The 26,887-nt window shown below is 39.1% G+C and overlaps 1 protein-coding gene across 1 annotated transcript; it reads right to left on the bottom strand.

The window, feature by feature from the left end:
- Positions 1-4,095: 4,095 nt before the first annotated feature.
- cyp4v4 (cytochrome P450, family 4, subfamily V, polypeptide 4) lies at positions 4,096-23,142 on the bottom strand. Its single transcript, NM_001172180.1, is given in 11 exon segments — positions 4,096-4,471; positions 6,242-6,421; positions 6,866-7,000; positions 8,464-8,566; positions 9,398-9,583; positions 11,917-12,043; positions 12,797-12,866; positions 15,686-15,876; positions 17,505-17,590; positions 19,465-19,577; positions 22,848-23,142. Coding segments are annotated over 11 exon segments (1,563 nt in total). The 5' UTR covers positions 23,044-23,142; the 3' UTR covers positions 4,096-4,295.
- Positions 23,143-26,887: the final 3,745 nt, after the last annotated feature.

Here is a 26,887-nt window from a genome sequence, read left to right on the forward strand (position 1 = left end):
CCATTATTTTAGATTCGGCAGAACCCCTGAATCCTTTGTGAAAGATTATATATGTATATGCAAATTAGGGTTGGGAAGGGAAACATTTTTACTTATTTGTTTTGTGACAATAAGTCACGTGATTTCCCTCCCCGAATCCTAATTTGCATATGAATTCGGTTCGGCCAGTTTTCATTTTTTGCGAATATGCGGTTTGCCTATAATCACCCCCATCAAATTTAGTGCAGTATACTCCCTTGTGCAGCATGAGTTCCATGAATAGGGCTTGTGCTAAACATCATTTTTGCCCACTATTTTATTCATAAAAAATCAGTTTTTTTCCTGGGCTAAACAGCACATGTTTGGTCATTGCGAGGTAGATAATTTGATTATCAGTAGTGATGGGCGAATCTCTCCCGTTTCGCTTCACCGAAAAATTCTGTGAAAACTGCGAAAAATTAGCGAAAAATCTTGAAATCAGAAAGTTCATGAAAAAATCGTGAAATTCGAATGTTTTCACTATAAAATCTACAACTGTAAAGTTGACCCAGATATGTCAAGTCCATTTCACTTAGGTCTAGCTGTTCCAGAATTTAAAACCATAGTTTCTCTCAGTCTAATAAACTAGCCTTTTTGCAAGGAGAGGTTCTTTGGAGGGTTGAAGTAAACTGTGCATTACCTTATCTCAAATTCAGCTAAATCGTTGGACTGACACTTTAAGAGATGTGTTAAGATGGCCATAAACGCAAATTTTTGGACCTTGTGGATAGGGTTGCCATCCCGCCAGTATTTTACCGGCTTAGCCGGTATTACAAATTTACCGGCAATGTAGCTGTAATATTTTGTAATTTGTAATACCCCTAAAAAAGGCCCTTGGCCCGCCCCCAATCCGATCAAAACTTTTTCGCTGCCTTCTGTCCATTGCGTGCCGTGGCTCCACCCCCTTTGATGTCACAGACCGACCCTTTTGCTCCCGCCCCCACCACTGGCCCATTGCGTGCTGTGGCTCCACCCCTTTGACGTCACAGCCTGCCCCCTTTGTTCCCGCCCCCACCACTGGCCGGTGAAAATTTTGTAAAAAGGTGGCAGCCCTATGTGTGGAGAATCCTGACATTTTTCATTCCACTGAGATCGATCGTTTGGTCGATCGGCAGGTTAAAAAATTTCTGTCGGCTGCCGATAATTTCTCTGCATGTATTGCCAATCTGACAATTTTCAGTGGGAGACTGTCACCAGCTTTGTCGGACATAACTTTTGTACGATTGCTGTCAGATGTCTGAAGGATTCGAACGATTGGATGTTTGCATCTATGGTCAGCTTAAGTAAGACAACCAGCTTGTATTTCCCATGCTAGTCAGTCAGACCTACATGTGTATAACTGTATGAGATGCCCTTACACATTTTTCTACATCAAGATTATTACTGTTACTATATCTGTTGTAAGGTTATTTCCTAGTAGAATCCCCTGTGGTGTATCCATAAGAGACAATTAGCAGTGGGTAGAGGCATGGTGCTGTTACTGTAAGTCCCAGGTTACCTGGTCTCTCCCTCCCGTACAGGGGAGGGTTCCCTAGTATTAAACCCATAATCAACAGCATCATGGATAATGAATAAAAATCAGTCTTTCTCCTTTTAATCTGTGCATTGAAAAAATGTTCACTATAAGTAAAACCATGAGAATACTGTGCCTCACTTTACATTTCAACAATGGCATTTGAAACAAGTTTAATATAAGCTTAATATAAGCTTCCACTAGATTATCAGTTTTTTGTTGTAGGTGGGACAAAAGTGTTCTTTTCTTATACTGACTAACTGAGAGTTGTAAGCGGCCTATTCCCATATTAATTTTTTTTCTAAATTTTATTTTAGAAAAATAAAATTTCAAATGTAAGTTACAAAATGAAGATTTCAAATGTGTACACCCATTTGCAGGCTAAAAGCCTGTTAGGCTAAAGAAAAAGAGCCCAGTGTAGCCCAAAACATTGGCATATTTGTATGTATTTGTGCAAATATCTGTGAAATGCCATATACATACAGTATCTTGTTGATGTCCTCCATACTGATACTTATAAGTGCCTTATAAAGAATATGGAATTAAGATTACAAGTACCAGATGCTTTTGTATCTAGAGTCTGGGTACCCTGCAAATACAAGAGGGACTGCTGTAAACTGACATTTACTGGTGCTTAAGCAGGGCATGTCAGGCTGTTTAAAGGAGAACTAAACCCTCCCCAATAAGAAAAGCTCAATCTACTACCTAGATAGTCCCCTCTCCCTGCTTCATCACCGCATAGTTCATTATTCCAGAAAGTGCCCCTGGACAGCATGCTCACTTATTTATGCATTGTAAGCACAGCGGAGCTCATGGGCGCCATCTTTCGGACCTTCGGATCCTCTTTCTTCCCTTCAGCAATTCGTGGAACTTTTTGGCACACGGGCAGTTGGTACTAATACCGTCTGCTGCTACTGAACATGCACCAAATATATTGATCCCTTACAGAAAACCGGAGATCCAGAAATGCGCCCATGAGCTCAACTGCGCTACTCTGCATAAATAAGTGAGCATGCTGTTCAGGAACTCTTCTGGAACTATGCGGGGATGAAGCAGGGAGTTGGGGCTATCTAGGGTAGTAGATGGGGCTTTTCTTATTGGGGGGGTAGTTCTCATTTAATGTATGCTTAATGCCAAAAAGTAGAGAAATTATAAAAGCCGTTTGATATAATATACCTATATATACTTGAACACACTTCCTCCAGGTGTAGCCTTTGTTAGAATTTGAGATAACAAACAGGCCTTTATACACAGGGCCCTTCAGTAGACTGGAAATTTGTTTACCTTCTCCTCCCACAGTTGTGGAGGAGGTGAACTTGATTGACTTAACTATGTAAAAAAAAGTCTGATGTTATTTTAAGAAAATAAGAAAAATAACATAGCCTTTTGTGTCTTGTGCACTAGGCACGGTCAATTCAGCAACAGAAGATGTTTTAAAAAAACACAAGACACAGTATTCTATTCAGTTGGGGTGTTTACTCCATTTATTGTGATCACCTGTGCATCAACACTTCAGAGGGACTCAACTCTCCCTTTATCATCATCCTCCATCAATCGCCGCGTGTGCTTAGCCCCGAAAACGCCCAGTGTGACCTTACCCAAAAGGTATCTTGAAGGTCTTTGAATGGATAATTGAAAGACGTTTGCCTTTTTGTTCTTTAACTCCAGTCGCCTTTCATTTAGGGGGTTATTTACTAAAATCCAAATTTATCTCATATTTAATTTAAAAAAAAACACAACCAAACTCCCATGCTTGATTTGACCATATCTATTAATAAAATAACCCAAATGAATCGGATCGCAGAAAAACTCGATAAAATCGAGCAAAACCCCAAGTTTATGCCCAAAATCTCTGAAAAAGTTGGATTTTTTGGATGAACCCAGCCTAGACCACAATAACTTCAAATTGAGATAGGTGCTTCTTCCATTGACTTATACAGGATCTCAACAGGTCTGAGATGGCAGATTTTCTGATTCTGGCTGTTTGCAGCATTGGGGTATTATAAATCTCAAAAAAAAAAAGTTTTCTTTTTCAACAAAAAAATTGAGTTTTTGCCCCCAAAAAGCCCGACCAGATAAATTTGAGGTTTAGTAAATAACCCCCTTAGTTTCATTGCCCTATGGAAAGAAACTTTCTCCTAAGCATCAGCTTTTTTTCAGCTGATAAAAATATAATAGTTTTGAGCGCCAAAAAAAATACCACTTATTGTTTGTATTAATATTCTATTTAATAAAATTGTATCAAAAAAAGTGCCAAGGTTATCCAAAAACATTTTAACATTTGGCAGCAGATTCTAACCAAAATAGGCCATAAAAAGATGCTACAATATTTCAAATAAAATCGGAGGTCTACTGAGGACATGAGTTTTGCCCCAGCCCGACCAGAAAAATTTGAGGTTTAATAAATAACGCTCTTCATTTTTCTCCGATGGCACCATTAGGAAAAAAAGTTTGCCTACATAAAAAATAGCATTTACAACAGGTGAGTGTACAGAATTAAACCAAAATAAAATAGAAAAAAAAATCAATAATGGCTCCTGAAAGCAGAAGAATAATACTTTTTTCAAATATGTATTGCTATTTAGAGTAAGATACTTGCAATGTTATATTTTAAGGAGCTTTTACATTCTGTATATGATAACCATGCTATATTTGGTGATATACTGTGATATATGTGTTAACATAGAATTAAATAACCAGCAATTATGGGTAATAAACAATATTAGTTGCCTCCCCAGAATTAAGAATAAAATATTTGTGTGTTTCAGGCACTGGAGGCAGTTTCTCTGTTCTTCAGCTTAATCCACATGCCATCCTGGGGGCGGAGAATGAGCTCTCCTACAAGGAGACATTCGTCACGTTTCTGAGTTGCCTCTACCCAGTATTTCCTAAGTATGGAGGATAAGACAACCTTTTCTTCCATCAGAGCAAAACGCTGACCTGAAAGACAAAACAAAATAATACTAATTAAATGTTATGTTGTAAATTAAGCTCAGTTGATCGCCATTATGTTTTGTTAAGATTTTTTTTTGATTAATGCTGCTTGCAAGGACCCATAGTTTAATTTCAACTAAATAATACAATGAGATGTTTGACAATTCTGTGCTTCCTACAATATGGCAAAAGTTAGCCATTTCAGCTCGTAATAAATTGCATAAAGGTACAATATGCAATGGAAGATATTTATATAATTGATGTATTTTGGGGTCTGATGAATTTTTTTTTTGCTTAGTTGATTTTTATTTTTGCTGTTTAACGAGCATTGCTCACGTCAAGATATTTTAGTGGCTAAAAGGAAAACATCTTTGGTCACCAAAAAATGGACAGCAGTGCAAAAAAAATGCTTCATTTTAGGGAACCCTGCTTTTTTAAATGATTTTCATTTGAATAAAGGTATAATTGTAATAAGCATTTTAAACATGGCATTTCTTCTATGAGAAAACAATGTCAATCAAAACACCTGAAATTGCTGCTTTTAATGATTCTACTTTGGTATCATGCTGCTTCTGATACATCAATGTGAACACTATGGTAGAATAATAATGGCCTGACAGTACACACTCCTGTTAGCCATGTGGTTTCCATACAAAAAGTAGTTAGATATCTGCCTAACTGGCTCAGTTAGTTCTCAGTTTCCTCCTAAAATACTTGTCAGTCAGTTTGCTCATAGCATGTATTTAAACTTTAAATTTGTCAGCGATGTGACAATAATACAATGTGGCATAATGGTTCTGTGGTTAGTACTGCTGCCTTGTAGTGCTGGGTGGTCTTGAGTTGGACATGGGCACAATCTGCAAAGGAAGATATATGTTGTTCTAATATCTCCATGTAACTCCCCCCACACTTCAAAGATGAAAAGGCAAATTTAATTGGCTCCTGAGGAAACGGATCCTGTTGCCCTGTGTGTATGTTATAGGGACCATAAACCACTCGTCAGGGACTGATGTGAATGATGAGTAAACTCGACAAAGTGCTGCATAAATGTGTTGGGGTTTTATTAATAAAGGAAAATAAAACTGATAAAATTAGTGTGCCTCCGACACAAAGGGACAAATTTACTATTACTATTTAAGGGCGAAGTGACTAACGCTGGCGAAAAATGGCCAGAATGACGCCATTTCAGTACCTTGCCGATTTATTAACAGTCGCTAGCGTAACTTCGATAGCGAAGGAGACAGACTCTAGCGGTACTTTGTCCGAAAAAACGCTGGCATCTTTTCATTTTTTAGGGTGATAGGCTGCAAAAGAGTGTAAAATTTTTTTGGGGTAACCCTCTTCCCCCCTACATTTCCTAACACATGGCACATACACTATACACTGAGCTCATGTGTAGGGCAATATAACAACTTTATTTTGTTTTATTAAGGTTCCCTGGGCTTGTGTAGTGTAATGTATTTGCTGCAACATATACGTCCATTCAACTTTAACTTCCCGCCGTATGCAAATTAGCCAATGTTAGTGCAACTTCACTTTGCTTGGCGCAGTAACACTAGCGCAACTTTGCCAGCGTTCGGCGCCCTGGATGCAAATTTGGATTTTAGTGAATTAGCGCTGTCCTGGCGAATGTACCCTTGGCAAAGTGTTGCGATGTGAGCGAAGCCGTCACTGGCGAATTTTCGAAGGTTAGTAAATTTGCCCCAAAGAAAGCAACTAATCCCACAGTGACAATGTATGAAAAATGCTAGTTGTTCAGAAAACATTACTTCGTACCAATGCAGTTTCTGAGTCCAGCAGAAAAAGGAATATAGGCATAAGGATTACGCCCACTAGCATTTTCAGGAAAGAACCTCTCTGGTCTGAATTCTTCTGGTTCAGGGAAATATTCTGGATCACGATGCAATGAGTAAGTAATAACAATGATATTTACTCCTTTAGGCACTTTAAATCCTCCTGAATAAAGAACATAAATAAACACAGTAAATTTCATTTCAAATCTCAAAGCCCTGTGTAACAAGCTGCCACTATATTAGTTATAATAATCAAAAATATATACTCCTGATGTCTCTCTACCCTTAACTTTACAGCTAATGATTGATGTACATGATATGAGCAGTAAGTCCTGCATGGTATTCTGAGCTAATAGAAATGTATTTTTATTACATTTTAAAGGTCAATCTTTTGTGCAGGAGTAAAAACCTTGAAAGCATTACTGCTGCTTTATAACTGGTTTGTCACTTATAGCATGGCTGTGTATGAGAGCTTGTGAGTCAGAATCATTGCCATTAAATTTACCATAAGCTCCAACTGATTTCTTAGCAATGGCAAACTGTTGAGTAATACACACAGACATTCATCTTTCTCAGACCCCATTCAAAAATGTAAAGTGTGCCTTACGGACAGTGCAGTCCTCTGTAACGGTTCGACCAAACATCGGGACAGGGGGGAATATTCGAAGTGATTCTTTAATTACGGCTTCAAGATAACGCAACTTCTTTAGATCATCCATTGTGACAGGACGGTCAGATTTACCTGTTTTTTTGTCAAATAAAACAAGCCATTGTCTATACATTTGAACAAACAGAACTCTTCATTTACAAATCATATCAAAAGTCCAGTCCTTTAGCAGAGATTTATTATTACTATTTTTTTAGCAGATTAATGGAACATGAGGCAAGGCTGACCTTTGCAAATGATTCTCACCCAGTACAGCTTTTTTAAGATGATAATTCAAAGGGCCAACAGAAACAGTGAAGACAAGGTTTCAAGGCTGGATGTTTAAATTTTAGTTTTAAGTATATATGCATTACAGGCACAGTATATTAGCAAACAAATTCAATAAAGATACTTGTCATGTCATTCTTGCAATCACAAAGGTTTGAACACAAGTGGGGTCATTTATTAACATTAGGCAAATTTGCCCACGGGCAGTAACCCATGGCAACCAATCAGATTGCTGCATTCATTGTTCTACTTGCAGCTGGTTTCAAAAAGTTAACCGCTGATTGGTTGCTATAGGTAACTGCCCATGGGCAAATTTGCCCAATGTTGAAGCCCCAAGGGGCTTTACCTTAACGTTGAATACTTTTTGTAGCACAGTGGCATTGATTGCCATCTTGAGCCACTTTGGATCCTTTTTTTCGGCAATCTTCAGTTAGGATCCTGTACCACTGGGGGTGATCTGGACCTGGCTTCAACTGTGCAAGTTCAGTTTTGGTGACTGCATAGAAGAGGCCCCAAAGTGACGACCACAAATACAGCTGTGCTACATTTAGGGGGTGGCCAGCGGTGTTGTTAAGGAGAGAGGAGAGCTCTGAAGGGGGAGCCTAGTTAATACTCAATGTTTAGTTCTGGACCTGTGTTTGCAAATGAAGGCCCCTGAAGATGTGCTAAGGAGAGCTTTTATGTATCTCTGACTGTGATATGTTTATAATCAGCTGTCACTGTATTAATACAGGCTGTGTTATTCCTTATGAGTAGTAGTGGTCGCATCCCTTATCTGTGGATAGATAGGGGAAGATTTATTATAAACAACAAAAGGATTCCCAGTGGTTCAATTCTTTTTTGAAAACCCTTGACTGCTGCCACTCAGCAACAGAACTAAACACTTTCACTTGTCTGAATCCTTTCTTCCAGATTCAAACGGAGTATGGAGAGAAAAGATCAAGACAATTATTTTTGCCCTGGAACAAATACATAGTTAAATGTAAAACCACCAGCAATTGTTTTACCAAATGGAAATATTGTTGCAACTAACAAGAATAATATTGGCTCCATTGTTGTTTTCTACTACAGTTAATGACTGAATCTAACCTTCTGGATTCACACTTTTAAGGCTACAGTAGCATAATATATGATTATGGACAGAGTGTCATTCTAATTCTGTCCAAAATTAGAAGGAGGAAAAGGAACTCCAGCAGAATTACTGCAAATAAACACCATCCTCCGCTTCCATTTGGACTTCACTATCATTCTGATTTTAAGTTCATCCTTACCAAAAACTTCATCCAGCTCTTTATGAACTTGTCTCTGCGCCTCTGGGTGTGAGCCCAGTAAAAACAATGTCCAATTTAGGGCTGATGCTGTTGTATCATGACCCTAAATATTAAAATATATTGACAATAATCAAATAGGAGTTTTATTAAGCCTTTTCCAACCATTTCAGTAGGGCCTTTACACACTGAAAAATATGAACAGTTTTACCATATCCACCCCCAAGGTTCTGTCTTTTTTCACCAGGTCTAGTAACCCACGGCAACCAATAAACAGGAAGCTTTAACAAATAACCTGTTTAAGAACAAACATCTGCCTAGTTGTTATGGATTACATTACATGGTATAAATTCTGCAGATATTTATTATTTTTATTACCCTCCCTTTGGAGATTGCTAACTAGTTTGAATACCGTATGTTTGACTCTGTGGAAAGCCATAGAATCAGAATTAAATGGCAAAAAGAGAATATTGTCAACCTCCCATATTAGCATAAGGGAGGTGAGAGAGCAATAGATAGCAGAAGAAATATTTGGGTGTTTTATTGCCTCAACAAAATGCCCTGTCTGTCATTGCCCAAACAGTACAATATGAAATTTCAGCATCTTGCTCAGAATAAAATAGTGCAATTAGTATCAACTCATTTACATTTCACCAGGTTTTTTGATTCCTATAAAAAAAGACATGTATTTGGTACCTTGTTGCATATTCTTGCTATTTACTGTCCGATCATACGTTTAAAACTGGCTCAAACAATATCTCTGGATTCAGAGGTTTTACCAGTTCTGCCAGTGCTGACGTTGGTGATGTTGGTGTTTGACTACACACTTAAATGATCTTATGTAGATATTCTCTGATTGGTGCAATGAAAAGTTTCATAAATTAAAAACCTGCATCACAAAAACTTTACATTGAACAAATAATGAATTCTATGTTACCTCAAACATGAAGGTATCAACTTCCTCACGGATATCCTTGTAGCTCATTTTATTGCCGGCATCATCTGTTGCCATCAGAAGCATATCTAGAAATGCACTTCTTTTCTTGGGCTTTTCTGACTCAGGATCACTATCACCTTTTTTTACTTCCATTTTCTTAAGCTCTTCAGCTCTTTCTAGAATCGCCTTCACATACAGAAGAGTACAAAAGTCAGTGAGATTAAACACAGCTACTCTAGTCATACAGTATATCACTCAGCACCTAAAAACACCTATATGCACACACATCAAATGTATGACACAAATTATGTCAAGTGAGGCTCGCTTCATCTTTTGAATGTTTTTCAGCATAGGCTAATTTATAATTATGGTACTTTGGCTCTACCAAGCTAGGTAGTGCATCTAGGTGGTGTCACTGCAGTGCTGCATTTCGGTGGTATCTAACACAAGACAGACATCGTACATTAGAGATATGTGCTTTACGCTTACAGGAAACACTCTCAGGGACCAAAACCACAAGAATTTTGATTAGGTAAGCAGAAAAGTGCTGAATCTTAGGACTGCTTCAACTTTTTATTACACTTTAATTCAATGAAATTTAATTACGGACTTCAGGATTACATTGGCTTTTTTTAAAAAAACCTAATATTGGACAAATGCAGAAACATTGTTACAATATTTATATGGTTTGTGCGCAGGATACTTTGACCTGTATAGAAAACCTGAAAATATGTTTGACAAACAAGTCAACTTCTGATGAAGTATGTACTACATAAAACTCCTTGGGTTTGCATGACTGAATAAAAATGCTTTTAAATGAATATTGGTTCGGACTGATTACGTGATCCCTTGTACCAAATACCGGGTCGCTGCTCCAGATCTACACAGAAAAAAACCCCTGTGTAAGAACATCTCAGCACGTAGACTACGCAGAGAATTAGACGCCTGACGCTCACAGACCAGCAGAAACCGGCGAACAACTTGAGAAACAGGAGATCCAATAAAGGCCTTTTCGAGTGTATGGCTCTCCTTAAAGGAGAAACAACCCTGTAACATAAAAAAAACCCTACCCCCTCCCTCCCCAGCCTAGGTGGTACCCAGGGCCAATGCCCCAAACATTTTACTTACCCCTTGGTGCAGATTCTGTCTCCCTCAGTTCACGGCAATGCGCAGTTGTTCGGGACAAGAAAATTACTCCAACTGTGCATTAGCCGAAAACGAAGGTCTGCTTCCGAAGTTTAACAAAGAAAAGAAGATGGCTGCCGTGAACTGCGGGGAACAGAATCTGCCCAGAGGGGTAAGTAAAAAGTTAGGGGCATTTGCCCCGGGTACCACCTAGGCTGGGGGGGAGGAGGGAAGGGGGGTCTACAAAGGGTAGGGAAGTAGGGTTTTTATATTTTATGTTTGTTTCTCCTTTAAACAAGCTCCGGTGATACCTCACTATTGCAGCTTTTAGAAAATACCAGCTTTTCAACTCCATGCGGCATTGATTCCCGCGATAGGCACACAACCAAGAGATCAATTTGAGAGTAGATTCGGTTTTACTTGTTTTCTCTGAAAAAAGTGTAATACACTATGGGGCAAATTCACTAAAGCGCGAAGCGGCTAACGCTAGCGCAAATTCGCCAGTGTGACGTCATTTCATTACTTCGCAGATTTACTAACAGTCGCTGGAGTAAATTCGCTAGTGAAGTGGACCTACACTAGTGCTACTTCGCACCCTTATGCCAGGCGAAGTTGCGCTATGGCGAAGGGATGACGTAACTACGGTAATTCATTAACTTGTGCACTTTACTGAACTTTTACTTGGCTTCGCCACCTCAGACCAGGCGAAGTGCAATAAAATAGATAGGGATAGCGTCTTTTACTTTTTTAAGGGTGATAGGCTGAAAAAGATCGTAAATTTTTTTGGGGGCACCCACCTTCCCCCCTACATTTCCTAACATATGGCACCTAAACTATACAGTGGGCACATGTATAGGGCAAAATATCAACTCTATTTTATTTTATGAAGCTTTCCCAGCCTTGTGTAGTGCAATGTACTTGCTGCTAAATATACGTCCATTCAACTTTAACTTGGCGCCGTATGCAAATTAGGCATCGCTAGCGTAACTTCGCTTTGCTTGATGAATTAAAGCTAGCGCAACTTCGCTACAGTTCGCCTCCCTGAGCGTAACTTCGGATTTTAGTGAATTAGCGGCGCCCTGACGAAGTGCTGCGAAGCCTGCGCTAGCGCAACTCCGCAGGTTAGTGAATTTGCCCCTATATAGCTTAATAGCTTATTTTTTATTTAGGAACTTGGGAAGCAACATTTCAGTTGTCAGCGCACTAAACCCCGAAATTACTTTTGTTTAACCAGTGGACAAGTGGGTCTATAATTATCTGTCACTTAATTGAACCAATAACGTCTTCATGAAGCCTGAAAAATATTAATACCAGTGTCTTGTCTAAATGTATGTCATGAAATATGGATACATTTGGTTTAACACAAAGTAATAATTTGAAACAGAATCGGTTACCTTATCAGTGAAGGTGTGGAGAATGTTTAGGGTTTTATTGTGCTCTTTTCCTTCTTTCAAGTATGCATATAAAGAGTCACTCCACAACCATGGCTTTGTCTGTCTGTTCTGAATGAAATCAGCCATCCTAAGGGAAAACAGCAGTCATGGCAAAACTAACCAGAGCTTTCATTTGTGGGAATTCACTGGTAACAATCTGCAATATCCTAGGTGTGTTATTTACAAAGGGGAAAATTGTAGTTTAGTGGGAGCACTTACCAGACCCTGGGATCATCGTGCTGCACACCCCGCCGCCATCCCATGCGGTCAATTCATTCCAGGAAAAAAGCAAAAACAGCGGAGCACAGAGGAAGCCAGTAAAAATATAAAAAAATCAAAGTTTTATTTAGCTTCTGATGAAGTGACAGGACACCACGAAACGCGTTAAGCAGGGAGCCGGGTTCATACTTTGCTGCTGTAATTTGCTTTTATATGTATACTAAATAAAACTTTGAATTTTTATATTTTTACTGGCCTCCTCGGTGCTCCTCTGTTTTTGTTTATTTACAAAGGGGACATGGTACAAATTGTTGTTCCTCCAGTAAAGATTGCAAGTGTTTGGGCAGACACCTCTTACTAGCATAACATTCTGCATACACAAAAAGTAGCACCTGTGTTATAAAAAAGTCATGGTATTGTCTGCCAGATGGATACTGAAGCTAAACTTACCACCATCCTATAGTTATTAAATCATGATGATAGACAAGTCTCTTATCCCATATTCTATGGTCACACAATGGTAGAAATTTGTTTTTCACTTTAGCAGATAACGAATGATTCTAACAAACCTGAAGACTCCCTGTGTAAACCTTGATTGCAAACAGTATTCTCAAACACATACTTGTATATTGCTTGAACATATTCAGAATCTTTATTGCTCTGTGCTTCTATTTTCCTCCCCATGGCTGTTTCTAAAGATTGAAAAGACACAAACCATTAGAATTTTTTTTGGGACTGCAATTTGCAGATTTTGTTGCTTTATACTGATGAAATTAACAGTTATTATTTTCATTGTAGATATTTTAGGAATGTACCCGTTCTAGTAAGCTATAGTAAAGAATTATGCTGACATTTGACATGAAGTAAATGTATGCCTGTTATTATAGGGCCCCTTATAGGGCCCCTTTAGTATTTTCAAAATGCAAGCTGCTTTAGGGTCATGACTAGGGTTGCCACCTTTTCTGGAAAAAAATACCAGCCTTCCTATATTCTTGCCGTTTTTTCCTATTAATAACATTGGCATCAAACATCATTTTTACCGGCCATGATGGTAAAAAACCAGCCAGTGGGCAACCCTAGTCCTGACAGAGTAGGGTGTTTTTAGTGGTTTTGTCAGCCACGCATTTTGTTGCTTTGTGGGAGGGGACAAAACACCAGTAATCAACCTCATCAGTTAAGTCACATCCCCCTGACCTGCCAACAAACACGTTTGGAAAATTAGAATCTTATTGTCTGAGGAGTGTTCCTTCCAGCCCATTGTTTGATACCTTCCCTCATCTTTCCCTCTTCTGAAGCCCACACAATTCTGATCTATTGCATTTTGTTCTACAGGTTACAATTAATTATTGGCCTTCAGGCACTACTTCCCCATATGATTTCTCAACATGGCTGCTATCCTTCCTCTCCTCAGGTATTCCTGCAGTTATAGATGACTTCAGTATAACAATTGATATAGATGGGCAACATGTTACCAACTGCTGCCGTAACCTCTTTTACTCTCTTTCCCACTCTCTGATCACCTTCATATGCTTCCTCTCACATACTCCTCCACATGTGAATTCTACCACCAACCACAGGAACTTTCTCCCCTATTAATCTAAACCATCTCACAACTAAGTCCACTTCTTTTCTCTATATCTTCATTTTCAGACGCTGAACGTTTCGGAAAAAAGGTCCTACTTTTCCTCTCGCTCATATCCAAACCATCTCATAATCTTAAGCAACAGTTAAACTCCCTGCTTCATGTACCCACCACACCTGTGCCTCCCCTATTGCTTTACAGGACATTTTCTAGTTATCTTCTATGTTGTAGACATACCTGTAACTCAAAACATTCACAAGGAAATTATTCTGACTCCAAAGGACAATACACTACAATATCATAATCTCTAAACTGCTTTTACTGATCTCCACAATTACCAAGGAGAATATTCTCTGTTCTGTTTTATTAACACCTGCTCTCTTTATCCTGTTCCGTCCCATTGCAATACTTTTCCTTCATCCAAATTTGCTCTATCAGTTTACTTTTTATCTCTTTCTATTGCATTTTTCCTAGGGATGCACCGAATCCAGGATTCGGCCAGTATTCTGCCTTTTTCAGCAGGATTCGGATGAATCCATCTGCCAAACCAAATCCGAATTTGCATATGGAGGGAAATCACGTGACTTTTAGTCACAAAATAAGGAAGTGTAGGGATGTGTAGAATAGCCATCCCCAGTATTATTTAGCAGGCAGTTTCCCTAGTGTTATAGACACCTAATTCGTTCCTAAAATACAGTTGGGAGGGGTAACTGTTTCCTATTCCTGCTTTAAGCTATGCCCCTTGTTGTTTCTCACAGTGGCCAGTAGATGGCATTGTGCTAGAGTATAAAAGCCACTGAAGCCATGCTTTCAGTGTCCATCTTGTGCTGGCTCTAGCCTGTGCAGGAAGCAGAGCTCGAGTGGAACCTAGACAGGTCAGGTCTAGTAAGAATAGGCTGCTCACCTTTATAGGTCACTCTAGGAGTGACGGACAGTCAGGATATTTAGCTGAGCAGCTTGAGGCTCCTACGAGGATTGTAGTGGGATTAAGATCCCAGGGTACTAATTGCCCAGAAGTAGGGACTAAGTGTACAGACCTAGGGTAGATAGTATTCCACTCAGGTTCCACTTAGGGAAAAGGCTGAAAGCTGGGTGTACCTCTTCAAAGCTGCATATATTGTTCCTATCTCTGAGGAGAATCATACTGACCAAAGGTGCTGTGAGTAATGCCTATTCAATGTAATGTATGATCCTGCAAATGTTCTCTTTATGTACACTCCACTGAGGATTGTATATTGTGCTCAATAAATCTGTTCTATGGTTAAGTTATAAGAACCACTGGCGCCCAATTATTTGCACCCTGAATACAGTTACAGTTGCACTACACCCTGCTTCAACATTTTAAGATTTTAAGGTCTCATCCGGAGCATATGTACTGGGAGTGAAGCTTATAGTAGAGTAAGGTGCACTCAATTTACTATAGCGCTACAGAAGTATAAAATGTTTTCCCCTTCTCACCCCTAATTTACATATGCAAATAAGGATTCGGTAATTGGCTGCATCTTTCTCAAAGGATTCGGGGGTTCGGCCGAATCCAAAATAGTGGATTCGGTGCTTCCCTAATTTTTCCACATCCATTCAAACATGCTGTGATTTGCCTATCCTTACAAAACCTTCTCTAGATCAACTATGAAACCATCTCCCTCTTCAGTTCTCCTCAAAAATACATAAACAGTGTACACACAGTAAAATATCACACTGTGTGATATAACTTCCAACTAATCTCACTAAAGTCTGTTTTTTGTCCCCACTGCGCTTTACAAACTATGTCCATTCTGCAAAATCCAATGTCACTGTGTTAAGAAGCTCTTTTCTTGTATTTTTGCTTTGAAAAGGGGCTTTTTGGCTCCTTTTGGCCATTCATATCCTCAGTTTGAGGGTTATTTTGTACAAATATCAATGAAAGATATAAGCATAACTCCAAGTTACCTGATATGATGTCCAATACACAAAGTGTCACATCTATAAAGCAATCAAAAGACTCCCCATCAGCATGCTTCTGGAGCTTCTCAACTAATACATTGGATTGCTCATTCATGACTTCCAAAAACTCAGAGAGAATTGCAAAATGAAAGGTTGGCGTTATCATCTTTCTTCTTATACGCCACTTTTCCCCTGTACTGAGAGTGACACATATAATGGTTAGACCCATGCTTGTCAAAATGAGCACCAAAATGAGCATTTAAAAACAATAAATGATTTCCATCTAGACGCTTTTGCACACAGGACATATTGCCAGATATCTATTTATGTACTCAACTATATTTGAGAAGGGCAGGGAGTGGATGTGATTGGAGCAGCAGTGAGTATGGTGTAGGAGAGAGAGAATAACAAGATGGGTTGACAATTGCACCGTGAGAACTTTCCTGTCTAACTGGCACAGTTATAGTAAATGGGAGGGCCGCCCCAATGGAGACTTTCTGATGCTGGTTTGGACCATGTATAACATATGGGACTTTGGCCTTTTTGTATGTTTTAGCTCTCTTTTTTGTGGGGTCTTACATCCTGCTTGGAGCTGCTGTTTGCCTTGTGCAATAGATTGTATTCAACATTGTGTTTTCTTCTTTCCCCCATCCTAAAATAACTGATGGTTTGTGTGATGGAACCATTTTCTGCTTTTGTTTTTGTTAAAAAAAAAAAAAGAAACGTGGCTGTTATTTTTTTTACTGGCTTTCTGATGGGATCCTAGGGTTCAGTTAACCCCTTATGAGTGACAGACCCTTTGGTTTAAACCCATTACCTCAGCATATTGCTCAGAGGTAATTTATGGAACAGTGTGCAAAATGCAAAAAAAAAGAACGCAATCTGCCATTATTCCTCTCTTTGTACACTGCATTCTTCCTTTCCTGTATTGCCATTTCCAAGCTCAGAAACCAGTGGATAGCCCCTTGAATAAAGTGCTGCCTGCATAAGCAAGTGGGAGCATGTACGTATCCCCTTTCCTCTCCCATGAGGCCCCTAACTTAGGCTAGGGAACGACAGGCATAGCAGGTCAAATTATAAACACACAGACCACAATCATGGTCTCTCACAAATACTACCTAGACACCCTTGTCCAATTCTAAAACCAAAGGTATTTATGTAAAGTTAGTCCTTCCTTGGTGCTGTAAAAACTTCCCACAGATGAAGGAACCTTCATCAGAAGGGCAACAGTAAGATTGGGCGCCAATGTTGAGTGATCAGGCCTGCCTCTTGGTCATGTGATTCATCCAACAGTTCCATGAAGGTTCAGGATCTGTGCAGACCAGTCATGTTTTTCAATTTACCCAAACCATTATAAGCTACACCAGACCATTTTGCCTCCTCCATCAAACTATGTAGCTGGCTGTAGCCTTTGAGGCAAGTAGATTTCTCATTGCACCTATCAAACTAGGGCTCAAACTTCAGACTTCAAGCTGGTGAAACATGACTTATCAATCTAGAAAATGTGTTTAATGCAGTGACATTTACAGCACACCAAAACACAGAACGATTTTCAGATACAAAGTTATTTTGCAAATGTTTCTAGAGACCGTATATTGAAGCCAGCAAGGAGTATTCTAAGCAAGTAGATGCAACATTTTTTTAAAGGGTGTCTGGATACTCTTGGCTACTGTACTTACCAATCGTATATGAAAAGCATGAGACAAAATGACATTTGGAACACACAAATTATTGATAAATGAGCCACTTACTCTTCCTCTTAGCGCACTATGAAAAAAGCAGAACATTACCTTAGTTAAAAATCTAAATCATTGAATAGGAATACCTTGTTAGCAGTCCTTTACCAAGCCAAGGGTGAAGAAATTTATAGAGGTAGGCCTTGTCCATATGTTTGGATGTGCTCAGAAATGGCTAAACAGAGGAAACACGTTTTAAATGTAAAAGTGTATTTTAAAAGGGTCTCAATACAATGACATGTTAAATAAATCTGGTAAACAAGCATAAAATTGTGGGTCAAGTGAAGCAATAAGTAACTATGTATGTATTTGCCCAGAATCTACTATACATGAAATACAAAAGTATGTTCCTGCCTGCCAGTACAACTCCATTCTCAGCCGGCTTAAAGGGCATGTAAAGGCCAAAAAATTAAATCCCATTTTTACTTTCTATAAGAAAAAGAAACCTATCTCCAATATACTTTAATTAAAAAATGTGTACTGTTTTTATAAGAAACCGGACTGTATGCAGTTAAATTCTCCCTTCATTTACTGCTGTGGATAGGAATTGTCAGACGTTCCCTAACTGCTCTGCAGGGAAACAATCATACTTATGAACAGCAGGGGAGCCCCTGCCTTACTTCCCAGCCATGCAGAACTCAAGCAGCTTTGTTTGTTTCCCTGTAGAGCAGTCGGCGACTGTATAGAGATTTGTATTGGATTTTATTTTTGCCTTTACATCCCCTTTACTGTTTCCAACTCCAGCTGCAGGGACAAAGATCATGGAGCCATATTTAAACAGATAAACTGGGATTCTATTTGGAGGATTATTTTGCTGCAGCCACTGGTTCTGCAGAGTTGGAGAAACCTTGTATTAAACAATACAAAAACTATAAAAATCCACATTAGATTACATGGACACACAGGACCCAGTGCAGTCTGTATATTCTAATTATGAATCAGTCTTGCTGTATCGGCTTCTGGCAAATATTATTTGCTGTTTTGATAATTTATGACGATCCCTAAGCAGCCCAGACCACACTGAGCATGTGCACAGTCTTGGTCTTGCAAAGATGTTTAACAAAGTTACAATATGGTGATCCCCTGTGGCCACCTTTGAAAGCATAAATTATTTGTTTGATTAGGCTTGTGGTGCAGTAAGTTCATGTTATGTTTAGTATACAAAATACAACATTTCTAGCCTTATTCTATTTTAGACTTTACTTCCCCTTTAAGGAGCATACTTAACCTCCGTTCTATATACCTGCACCAAAGTGGAAGCTGGACTTTTAGGGCTTTTACAGATGAGCGTTTTTAGCTGCGCTCCCCTGCTTTCCGGTTTCATGCGTTCAGCAGCAGGGGAGCGCAGGAGTAGACGCACCAAATTATTTTCAATAGGGCTGTACTCACACAGACGCATATAAGCGCTGAACGCAGGTTGGGACGCAGCATGCCGCATGAAACCGGAACGCAGGGAAACACAGCTAAAAATGCTCGTCTGTAAGAGCCCTTAAGCAGTAATTATACCTGAATCTTATTGTCCCATTTATTTTCAATGAGGCTGAAAATAGCCAGCTTTTACTTGCCGAGTTTTTCCTTGTGACTTTTCGGAAAGTAAAAGCTGGCCAGGTTATAAAGAAGTCAATGGGAATATTCTCTGAAAACTATATTTATTTATTTTCCCATTTTATTAAAACATTCAAGATTTTCAGCCAATTTGAAAATGAATGGGACAATAAGATTCCCACTGGCATGAGACTTTTCTTTCCACGAAAAAACACACGTGGAAATATTTTGTTGTATTTTTTTTTCTTAAATAAGCTAGCATTGGAAAAAAGTTGCACGAGAATATTCTTTGTAACATCGAATAACTCGGTTTTATTCTTTAATAAATGGCGCCTATTGAAAGTTACAAAGAATATTCTCGAGTATATTCGTACTTGTGTCTTTTCACTGCCCAACTCGATTTTTGATAACTTAGCCCCTAAGAGTTGGATTTGTTTATTTAGTAAAATTAGAGAATTGGTCAAGGGACTGAATACTTGCTGTATAGGGGGAAACAGTACTTACCTCTAGAGTGTCTGCATGGTAGACTATTAAAAAAGGAATTGGCCCAATCCAAAGTTTTAGAAGTGGTTCTGATCTAAAGTCCTCTGCGAATTCACACATTTGGAGAAAGAATTCTGTAAATATTAGATACAATATAAGCACATCCAATTCTATTAACGTAACCGTAACATATAATTAAAGGGATACTGTCATGGGAATTTTTTTTTTTCAAAATGATCCAGTTAATAGCGCTGCTCCAGCAGAATTCTGCACTGAAATCCATTTCTCAAAAGAGCAAACAGATTTTTTTATATTCAATTTTGAAATCTGACATGGGGCTAGACATTTTGTCAATTTCCCAGCTGCCCCTGGTCATGTGACTTGTGCCTGCACTTTAGGAGAGAAATGCTTTCTGGCAGGCTGCTGTTGTTCCATCTCAATGTAACTGAATGTGTCTCAGTGGGACATGGGTTTTTACTATTGAGTGTTGTTCTTAGATCTACCAGGCAGCTGTTATCTTGTGTTAGGGAGCTGCTATCTGGTTACCTTCCCATTGTTCTTTTGTTTGGCTGCTGGGGGGGAAAAGGGAGGGGGTGATATCACTCCAACTTGCAGTACAGCAGTAAAGAGTGATTGAAGTTTATCAGAGCACAAGTCACATGACTTGGGGCAGCTGGGAAATTGACAATATGTCTAGCCCCATGTCAGATTTCAAAATTGAATATAAAAAAATCTGTTTGCTCTTTTGAGAAATGGATTTCAGTGTAGAATTCTGCTGGAGCAGCACTATTAACGGATTCATTTTGAAAAAAAATGTTTTCCCATGACAGTATCCCTTTAAAGTAGGTTAAATGCTGCACCATTGTAACATTCTGTGGATGATGATGATAAGGCATTGTCATATAAACATCTCAGTTTAGTATGCCTCTGACTGGATGTGTGGCATTACTGCTGTGACTGCCTGTATGGATGGACGCTTTGAAGCAGCTGTCTAGTTACAAACGGTGACTGCAGCCAGGTTAAGATGCTTTAGTGCCACAGCAGAAAGTATTTTGAGTAAAATTCTATTGCACAGTGCTGTGGAATGTCCCATATGCAAAGCTGCATATGGTGTAGCTTCAGTACATATACAACCCCATTCAAAGCATCACATCAGCATTCTCAGGGCTTGGTATCATGAACACTGAACAACAAACTAGTCAGCCCAACTGCTTCTGGACTACAACTCCCATAATCCTCCAGGACAAAACTCTAAGGGGCAGATTTAGCAAAATATGAGATTTGAGTTTACCACAGAAAAACTCACTTCCTAATCAATCCTATGGGTTCATCATTTGTTACATGCCCTTTTTTTAAAATCACATAGAAATGAATAGAAAGTGGGTGAGTGTTTCTGTCGTAAACTCTCAAGCTGGCCATAGACGCAGAGATAATATTGTACAAAATGAATTTTCATATGATATTCGGTGCGTGCAGAAGACTTGGATATTGGTCGGCTCGTCGATCGGGCTGGACGGAAAATTTAGATCGGGTGCCTTTGAAGGAACCCAAACATGGGCCATTGTTAGTGCTGAATCTTCAGATACAGGTAGAATTCTACCTGTATATCTGACGTTACAGCTCTACACGTGTGTATTGAAACACACAATCTTTCTTAGAAAGAAAGATCGTAATTGTTATGTCTATGGCCCACTTTAGGGGGTTATTTGCTAAACCTTGATTTTTTTTTCTGGTCAAGGTTTTTTGGGGAAAAATATTTTTTTTTGTGGAAAGAAACCTCTAAATTGTTAGAGATTAATTATACCCAGAAGCTGCTAACAATCCAAATCTGAAAATCCGCCATCTCAAACCTGCCGAGGTCATGTAGAAGTCAATCGTGATCTGCACTGGGCAATAACTCGAAAAATTTGAGAGATTCAGGCATCAAATCCGAAAAACTTGTGCGATTCGGATTTTCGAGGCTTAACCCTATCTGACTTTTTCGAGCAGATTATTTGATAAATAAAATATAAATCGTGGATGGGAGTTCGTTTGGATTTGTTTAAAAAAAAAAATAGATAAATTCAAGTTTTAGTAAATAACCCCTTTAATGTCACATTTTGCTAAATCCGTCCCTAATCTTACAGTTGTTAAGAGATGTGGGATTTCAAGTATCCTCTATCCAGCAATCTGAAAATGGGCTTTCCAATAGATGGAACACCCATAGGTTATAGAACAATTATTATCCTCATACATAAAAGGTGCTGTGTTTAACATATCTCTCTTATAGCAGGGTTGCCAGGTTGGTGCGTTTCCTGCCAAATTGGGCTACTAATTTAAAGGAGCTCTAAACCCTAAAAATTAATATGGCTTAAAATGCCATATTTTATATACTGAACTTATTGCACCAGCCTAAAGTTTCAGCTTCTCAATAGCAGCAATGATCCAGGACTTGTCACAGGGGGTCACCATCTTGGAAAGTGTCTGAGACACTCACATGCTCAGTGGGCTCTGAGCTGCTGTTGAGAAGCTAAGCTTAGGGGTTCTTGCAAATTATCTATTATATTAGCTGAAAATTAGGTTGGCTTGTCATATAAACTAATGCTACAGGGCTGATTATTAAATACACGCAGCCGGGCCCCACCCCCTCTGTACGGCCCGCATTTTCAGTGGCGCGCGGGCTGCCGGGGGGCCCTGAGGGGGTGCTGGCCCGCTCGCACCCCCTGCTCCCCCGGAAGTTCCGCCACTGTTTCCAGTCACTCTTGAGCATTCTCACATTCTTGCCCTATATCTCCTGGGCCGCCCCTGGTGATGGGCAAATCTGTCCCATTTTGCGTCATGGAAAATTATGTGAATTTGAAAAAGGCGTATTTTCACATATATTCATTTATTTTTTAAGACCTTTTTTTCACTGCACATATTGTGCTATTTTTGGGCTACTTTTGAAGTGCCTCTTGGCTAGTTTTGTAGCTGACTTTTGACTGGTTTTAAAAATCAGACCTGGCAACCCTGCCTTATAGGAGGGTCACTAACAGACCCAAGTAAAATATTAGAGATAATACTTTAGTACTGATATGTTTAGCACAGACAGGCAACATGCAGCTTTCTGAAAAATTTGGAACTACAAGAATCTTATATCTGAGGCTCTAGTGGAGAAAAGCCCGCCTATTTTAGTAGTCTCCACACCAGCGCTGGGCAAACTTCTCTAGAAGTTCGCACGCATGCGCGACTCATTGCCAAGTACCACAAAGAGATGTAAAGAACAGCAGGTATAGTCCAAGTAACCTGCTGGGCACTTTCCGCCGCTTATTAAATGTATAGGAGTGCCAAAAGTAGGGAGGAAAGCTTGTATGCAAGAAGAAGAATAAACCCAGCAGTCTAATAGCACTGGGATGTAGCGGCCCCACCCTGGAGCGCACCATTACCTCTTGCATCGCTCTTTAGGAGCAGCGCGTCCCCCACGAGCGGGTAGTTGGGTCCGGGACCCGGAATCAGTCTCATAACTTTGCATTTACGCACGTAGTCCAGCAGGACGGGCAAAGCGGAAAAGACCAGCAGGGTCAACAGCACCACGATAACAGCCGTCCACAACAGCACATTAACATCTCCCTTTAGCTCCATGGCGCTATCTTGCTGCAGAACACGGGCCAATACCCAGTGCGGGATGTTTAATGCACGAGCGCTGAGAGATTTGCCCTTAGTCCCTTATACGCACTGAGTGAAGTCTGGTGTTTCCAGGCTGGACATAACAACACAGATGGGCGGGGATTGGTCTTATTATTCCTACTGTGATTGTTGCACTATGAACACAAATGTCCCGCCCCCTCGTAATATAACAGCAGTGCCCTCCTGCCTACTTCATATCTAGTGCCTCAGTACTACAGCAACAGTAAATACACAGCCCACCATATTGTACAAGTGATGCAGAACCTTCTGCTAATAGTGAAACACTCAGTCACAGGCCTGTGTGCACTCACTGTACCCTCATAGTCCAAAAGACACTGACGTTAGTTTTCTTCTGAGGAAACTCACCCTAATGTGTATGTGCAGGTTTTTTCCCACCTTCCCAGTCCGACCCTGTGTATGTGGTGAGGACTTTGGCTTTGCTGCCTCAGTTGGAGCAGGGTACATGGCAAAAATCGCAAAAATCTTAGCGTGGTATTGGCGGAGCTCACCCAAACGCCGTATCCCCTGTGGTCGCTGCTATCGCGAGATCCCGGTCTCTTCCTTACCGGCTTCTGCAACACATCAATAACCTCGCTTCTATGCGCTGATCCAATACAGGGGAGACATTGTTTTAGCGGATAAAACATCAATATATGCGCGAAACAGCATCTTGTACTTTTTTGTATTTTTTGTATTTTTTAAATAAAGTAATATGAACTGCCATATAAAGATATACAAAATATATATTAGGTGTTTAAACCTAACATCATAGAGAATATTTAAGAGCAATTAATATAATAATCATAGATTTTGGATGTTTTTAACGATATAATGGAGTGAGGTCACGTTAATGAATTATTTTGTATATTACCGGTAGTCAAATTAGAGATACACGATATATTTATATATAATCTAATTACAATTTAATATAGTAATTTGCGCAAATTCTATTTATATGTATTTTTGTGATTTTTTGTATTCATTTAATTATTTAACACGTTGAATAATCTTATCTTTAAACTAAACATTTTTACTATCACCTTTAATCAGTAATGAAACACACCTGCGTCACCTCTTTAAAACACGTTCACGTGTGCAGTTTACACAACTCTGAGAAAGTGCCAAGTTACAGGCACGAAACGCGTTAGTTTGCACCCCACTGCTGTAATCTGATTATGTGCGCTTAAATAAAGAAGCCAGTTTTGATATTACCAATGTCTCCCCTGTATTGGATCAGCGCATAGAAGCAAAGTTATTGATTTGTTACATGGCATCTATTAAATGGGTTGTTCACTAGTGATGTGCAGGTTAACCATTGGTTGGGAACATTGTGATAGGATTATACAATGTGTCATGCAACTCCTACAAACAGGTGTTACTTGTGAGAGTTGCATAATTGGATGTGTGAAGTGTTTCAAAACACTAATTTTATTAAGGTTCTCTGGGCTTGTTTAGTGTAATGTATTTGCTGCAATATATACATCCATTCAACTTTATCTTCCCGCCGTATGCAAATTAGCCAACGCTAGCGCAACTTCGCTTGCCGAATTAATTCTAGCGAAAATTCGCCATCGTTTGGCGCCCTGGACGCAACTTCGCATTTTAGTGAATCAGCGTTGTCCTGGTGAAATTTTCCCCTGGCAAATTGTTGCGATGTGAGCAAAGCTGTCGCTGGCGAATTTTCGGAGGTTATTGAATTTGCCCCCAAGACAGCTGAAAAGCAGGGAGTAGTGTTCTGGCTATTATGTTACACATGAAAATACAGGTAAATGGAGGGCACACCTAAATCTAATTATAAAGGAACAAATATCAGAAAAGAGGTGCAAAAAAACCATAAGTCGCCCCTACCGAGCAACTAAATATAGCAAATACGAAAAGTCAGGTCTGCACACTCAAAGAGACTTTTGACTCAGGTGGTAAGATTGTAATATGCTTTACTAGTAAAAGGACACAAAATATACAACATAATGTTTTACAAAAAACAAGAAACATTTTGCATGATAATGGTATACATACCACCCTTGAGTACAGAAAAAGGCAGACAAGAAATTACAAGTAGCGGATACACCTGCCAAAATGAGAATGACCCCAACGTTTCGGCACAATAGCCTTTGTCAAGGGGATTCTTATTATGTTACACATCCAGTCACTCCAGCCTTTATACATTACATTTTTGCCTAACTAACTATATTAGAAACATTATTCACATCTTTTTACCTAGTTTTTATTTTTATACTGAACAATTCCTTTAATATAAGCTTCATCTTGCTGAAATTAAAAATTCTGTATAATTTATAAAAATAAGATACTCTTCCCCCTCTGAGCAACATGTGTCTCTTTATTCAGTCTTCATGCAGTAGGTGGAGTCAGTTTTTGATTGACAGGTCTAATACATCCTTTGGGGGGGGGCTTCAACCTTAACCTAGGTGCTCACTCTTTAAAAATAACAGACTCTGATGGAAATCATGTTTCTCTGTGTGCAAGATGTTTACCCGAGTGTTATTTTGTTACCTTTTGTTTGTGCTGCAGTTGGTTATTTGAGTTATTCTGCTAAGAATCGGAGCCCCCCTAAAAGACATATTAGACCTACCTGTCAATCAAAATCTGACCCAGACCTCAGCATGAAGAGTGGCAGGTTGTGGAGAGTGAGAAACTGAAGACGAACTTGATTATTTCTTAAATGGTCTAGAATTTTTAATTGATTGCATTTAGAAAGTGTCTTATTTCAGTGAGATGAAGCTTATATTAAATTTTCATTTTCGCGATAGATCCCCTTTAAATAAATATTTTATGCATAACCTTTTAGAGCATTTTTGATTTATTGAGTTATTGGTCCTTTAACTGTTTGTCTACCATATATGATCAAATCTACAGGGCCAAATGTCAAGGACCTGACTGCCAGAAGCTTAGATTTTGCATTTCTGGGTTGCTCTATGATGTCCACCATGCTGCTAGTTGTCTGGCACAGCAAGGTGAAGGGCAAACAAATGGCTCAAATTCAAAGAATGCTCTAATTGTTACACCTTGTATTTAATCCAAACAGCTGAATGATGCATTCACTGACCTTGTAATGATGGGGATGTTATTCAAGTTGTACTTGAAAAACATATTCTAAAAAAAGAAAGAGAATTATTTCACATTCCTCCGCGTCACAGGGGTGGTTCACCTTTACATTCATTTTTAGTATGTTATTGAATGGCCAATTCTAAGCAGCTTTTCAATTGGTCTTCATGATTTATTTTTTTTATAGTTTTTATAATTGTTTGCCTTCTTCTTCTGACTCTTACCAGCTTTCAAATGGGGGTCACTGGCCGCATATGTATGTTATTGTATTGCAAATGTATTGTTATTGCTACTTTTTACTACGCATTTTTGTAATCAGACCCTCTTATTCAAGTTAGTGTATGTTTGCTAGGGTAATTTGGACAATAACAACCAGATTGCGGAAATTGCAAACTGGAGAGCTGCTAAATAAAAGCTAAATAACTTTGGTTACCTCAAAAGTTAGCCACCCCTTTAATTAGACAGCACAGTATTTATATAATTACTCTTACTGCATTTTTACACACTTGAAACAGATGTTTTTGTGTTGCACACATACAATTTATAGTTAGAAGTGCATGCTACAGCAGACTATAAAATCCACAGGTTCTTTTTCTGCAGGCAGATGATGCACACTATGATGAATGGTGCAATGGGAACATTATTGAAATTAAAAACGCAAGTTTTGATGTTCTGAAAACACAGTGAATCCTTATATCATCCAAAGTCAAGGTAAGAGTATGTTATGTGTCTATTT

Source organism: Xenopus laevis, chromosome 1L (genome assembly GCF_017654675.1).
Source record: "Xenopus laevis strain J_2021 chromosome 1L, Xenopus_laevis_v10.1, whole genome shotgun sequence".
NCBI classification, from domain to species: Eukaryota; Metazoa; Chordata; class Amphibia; order Anura; family Pipidae; genus Xenopus; species Xenopus laevis.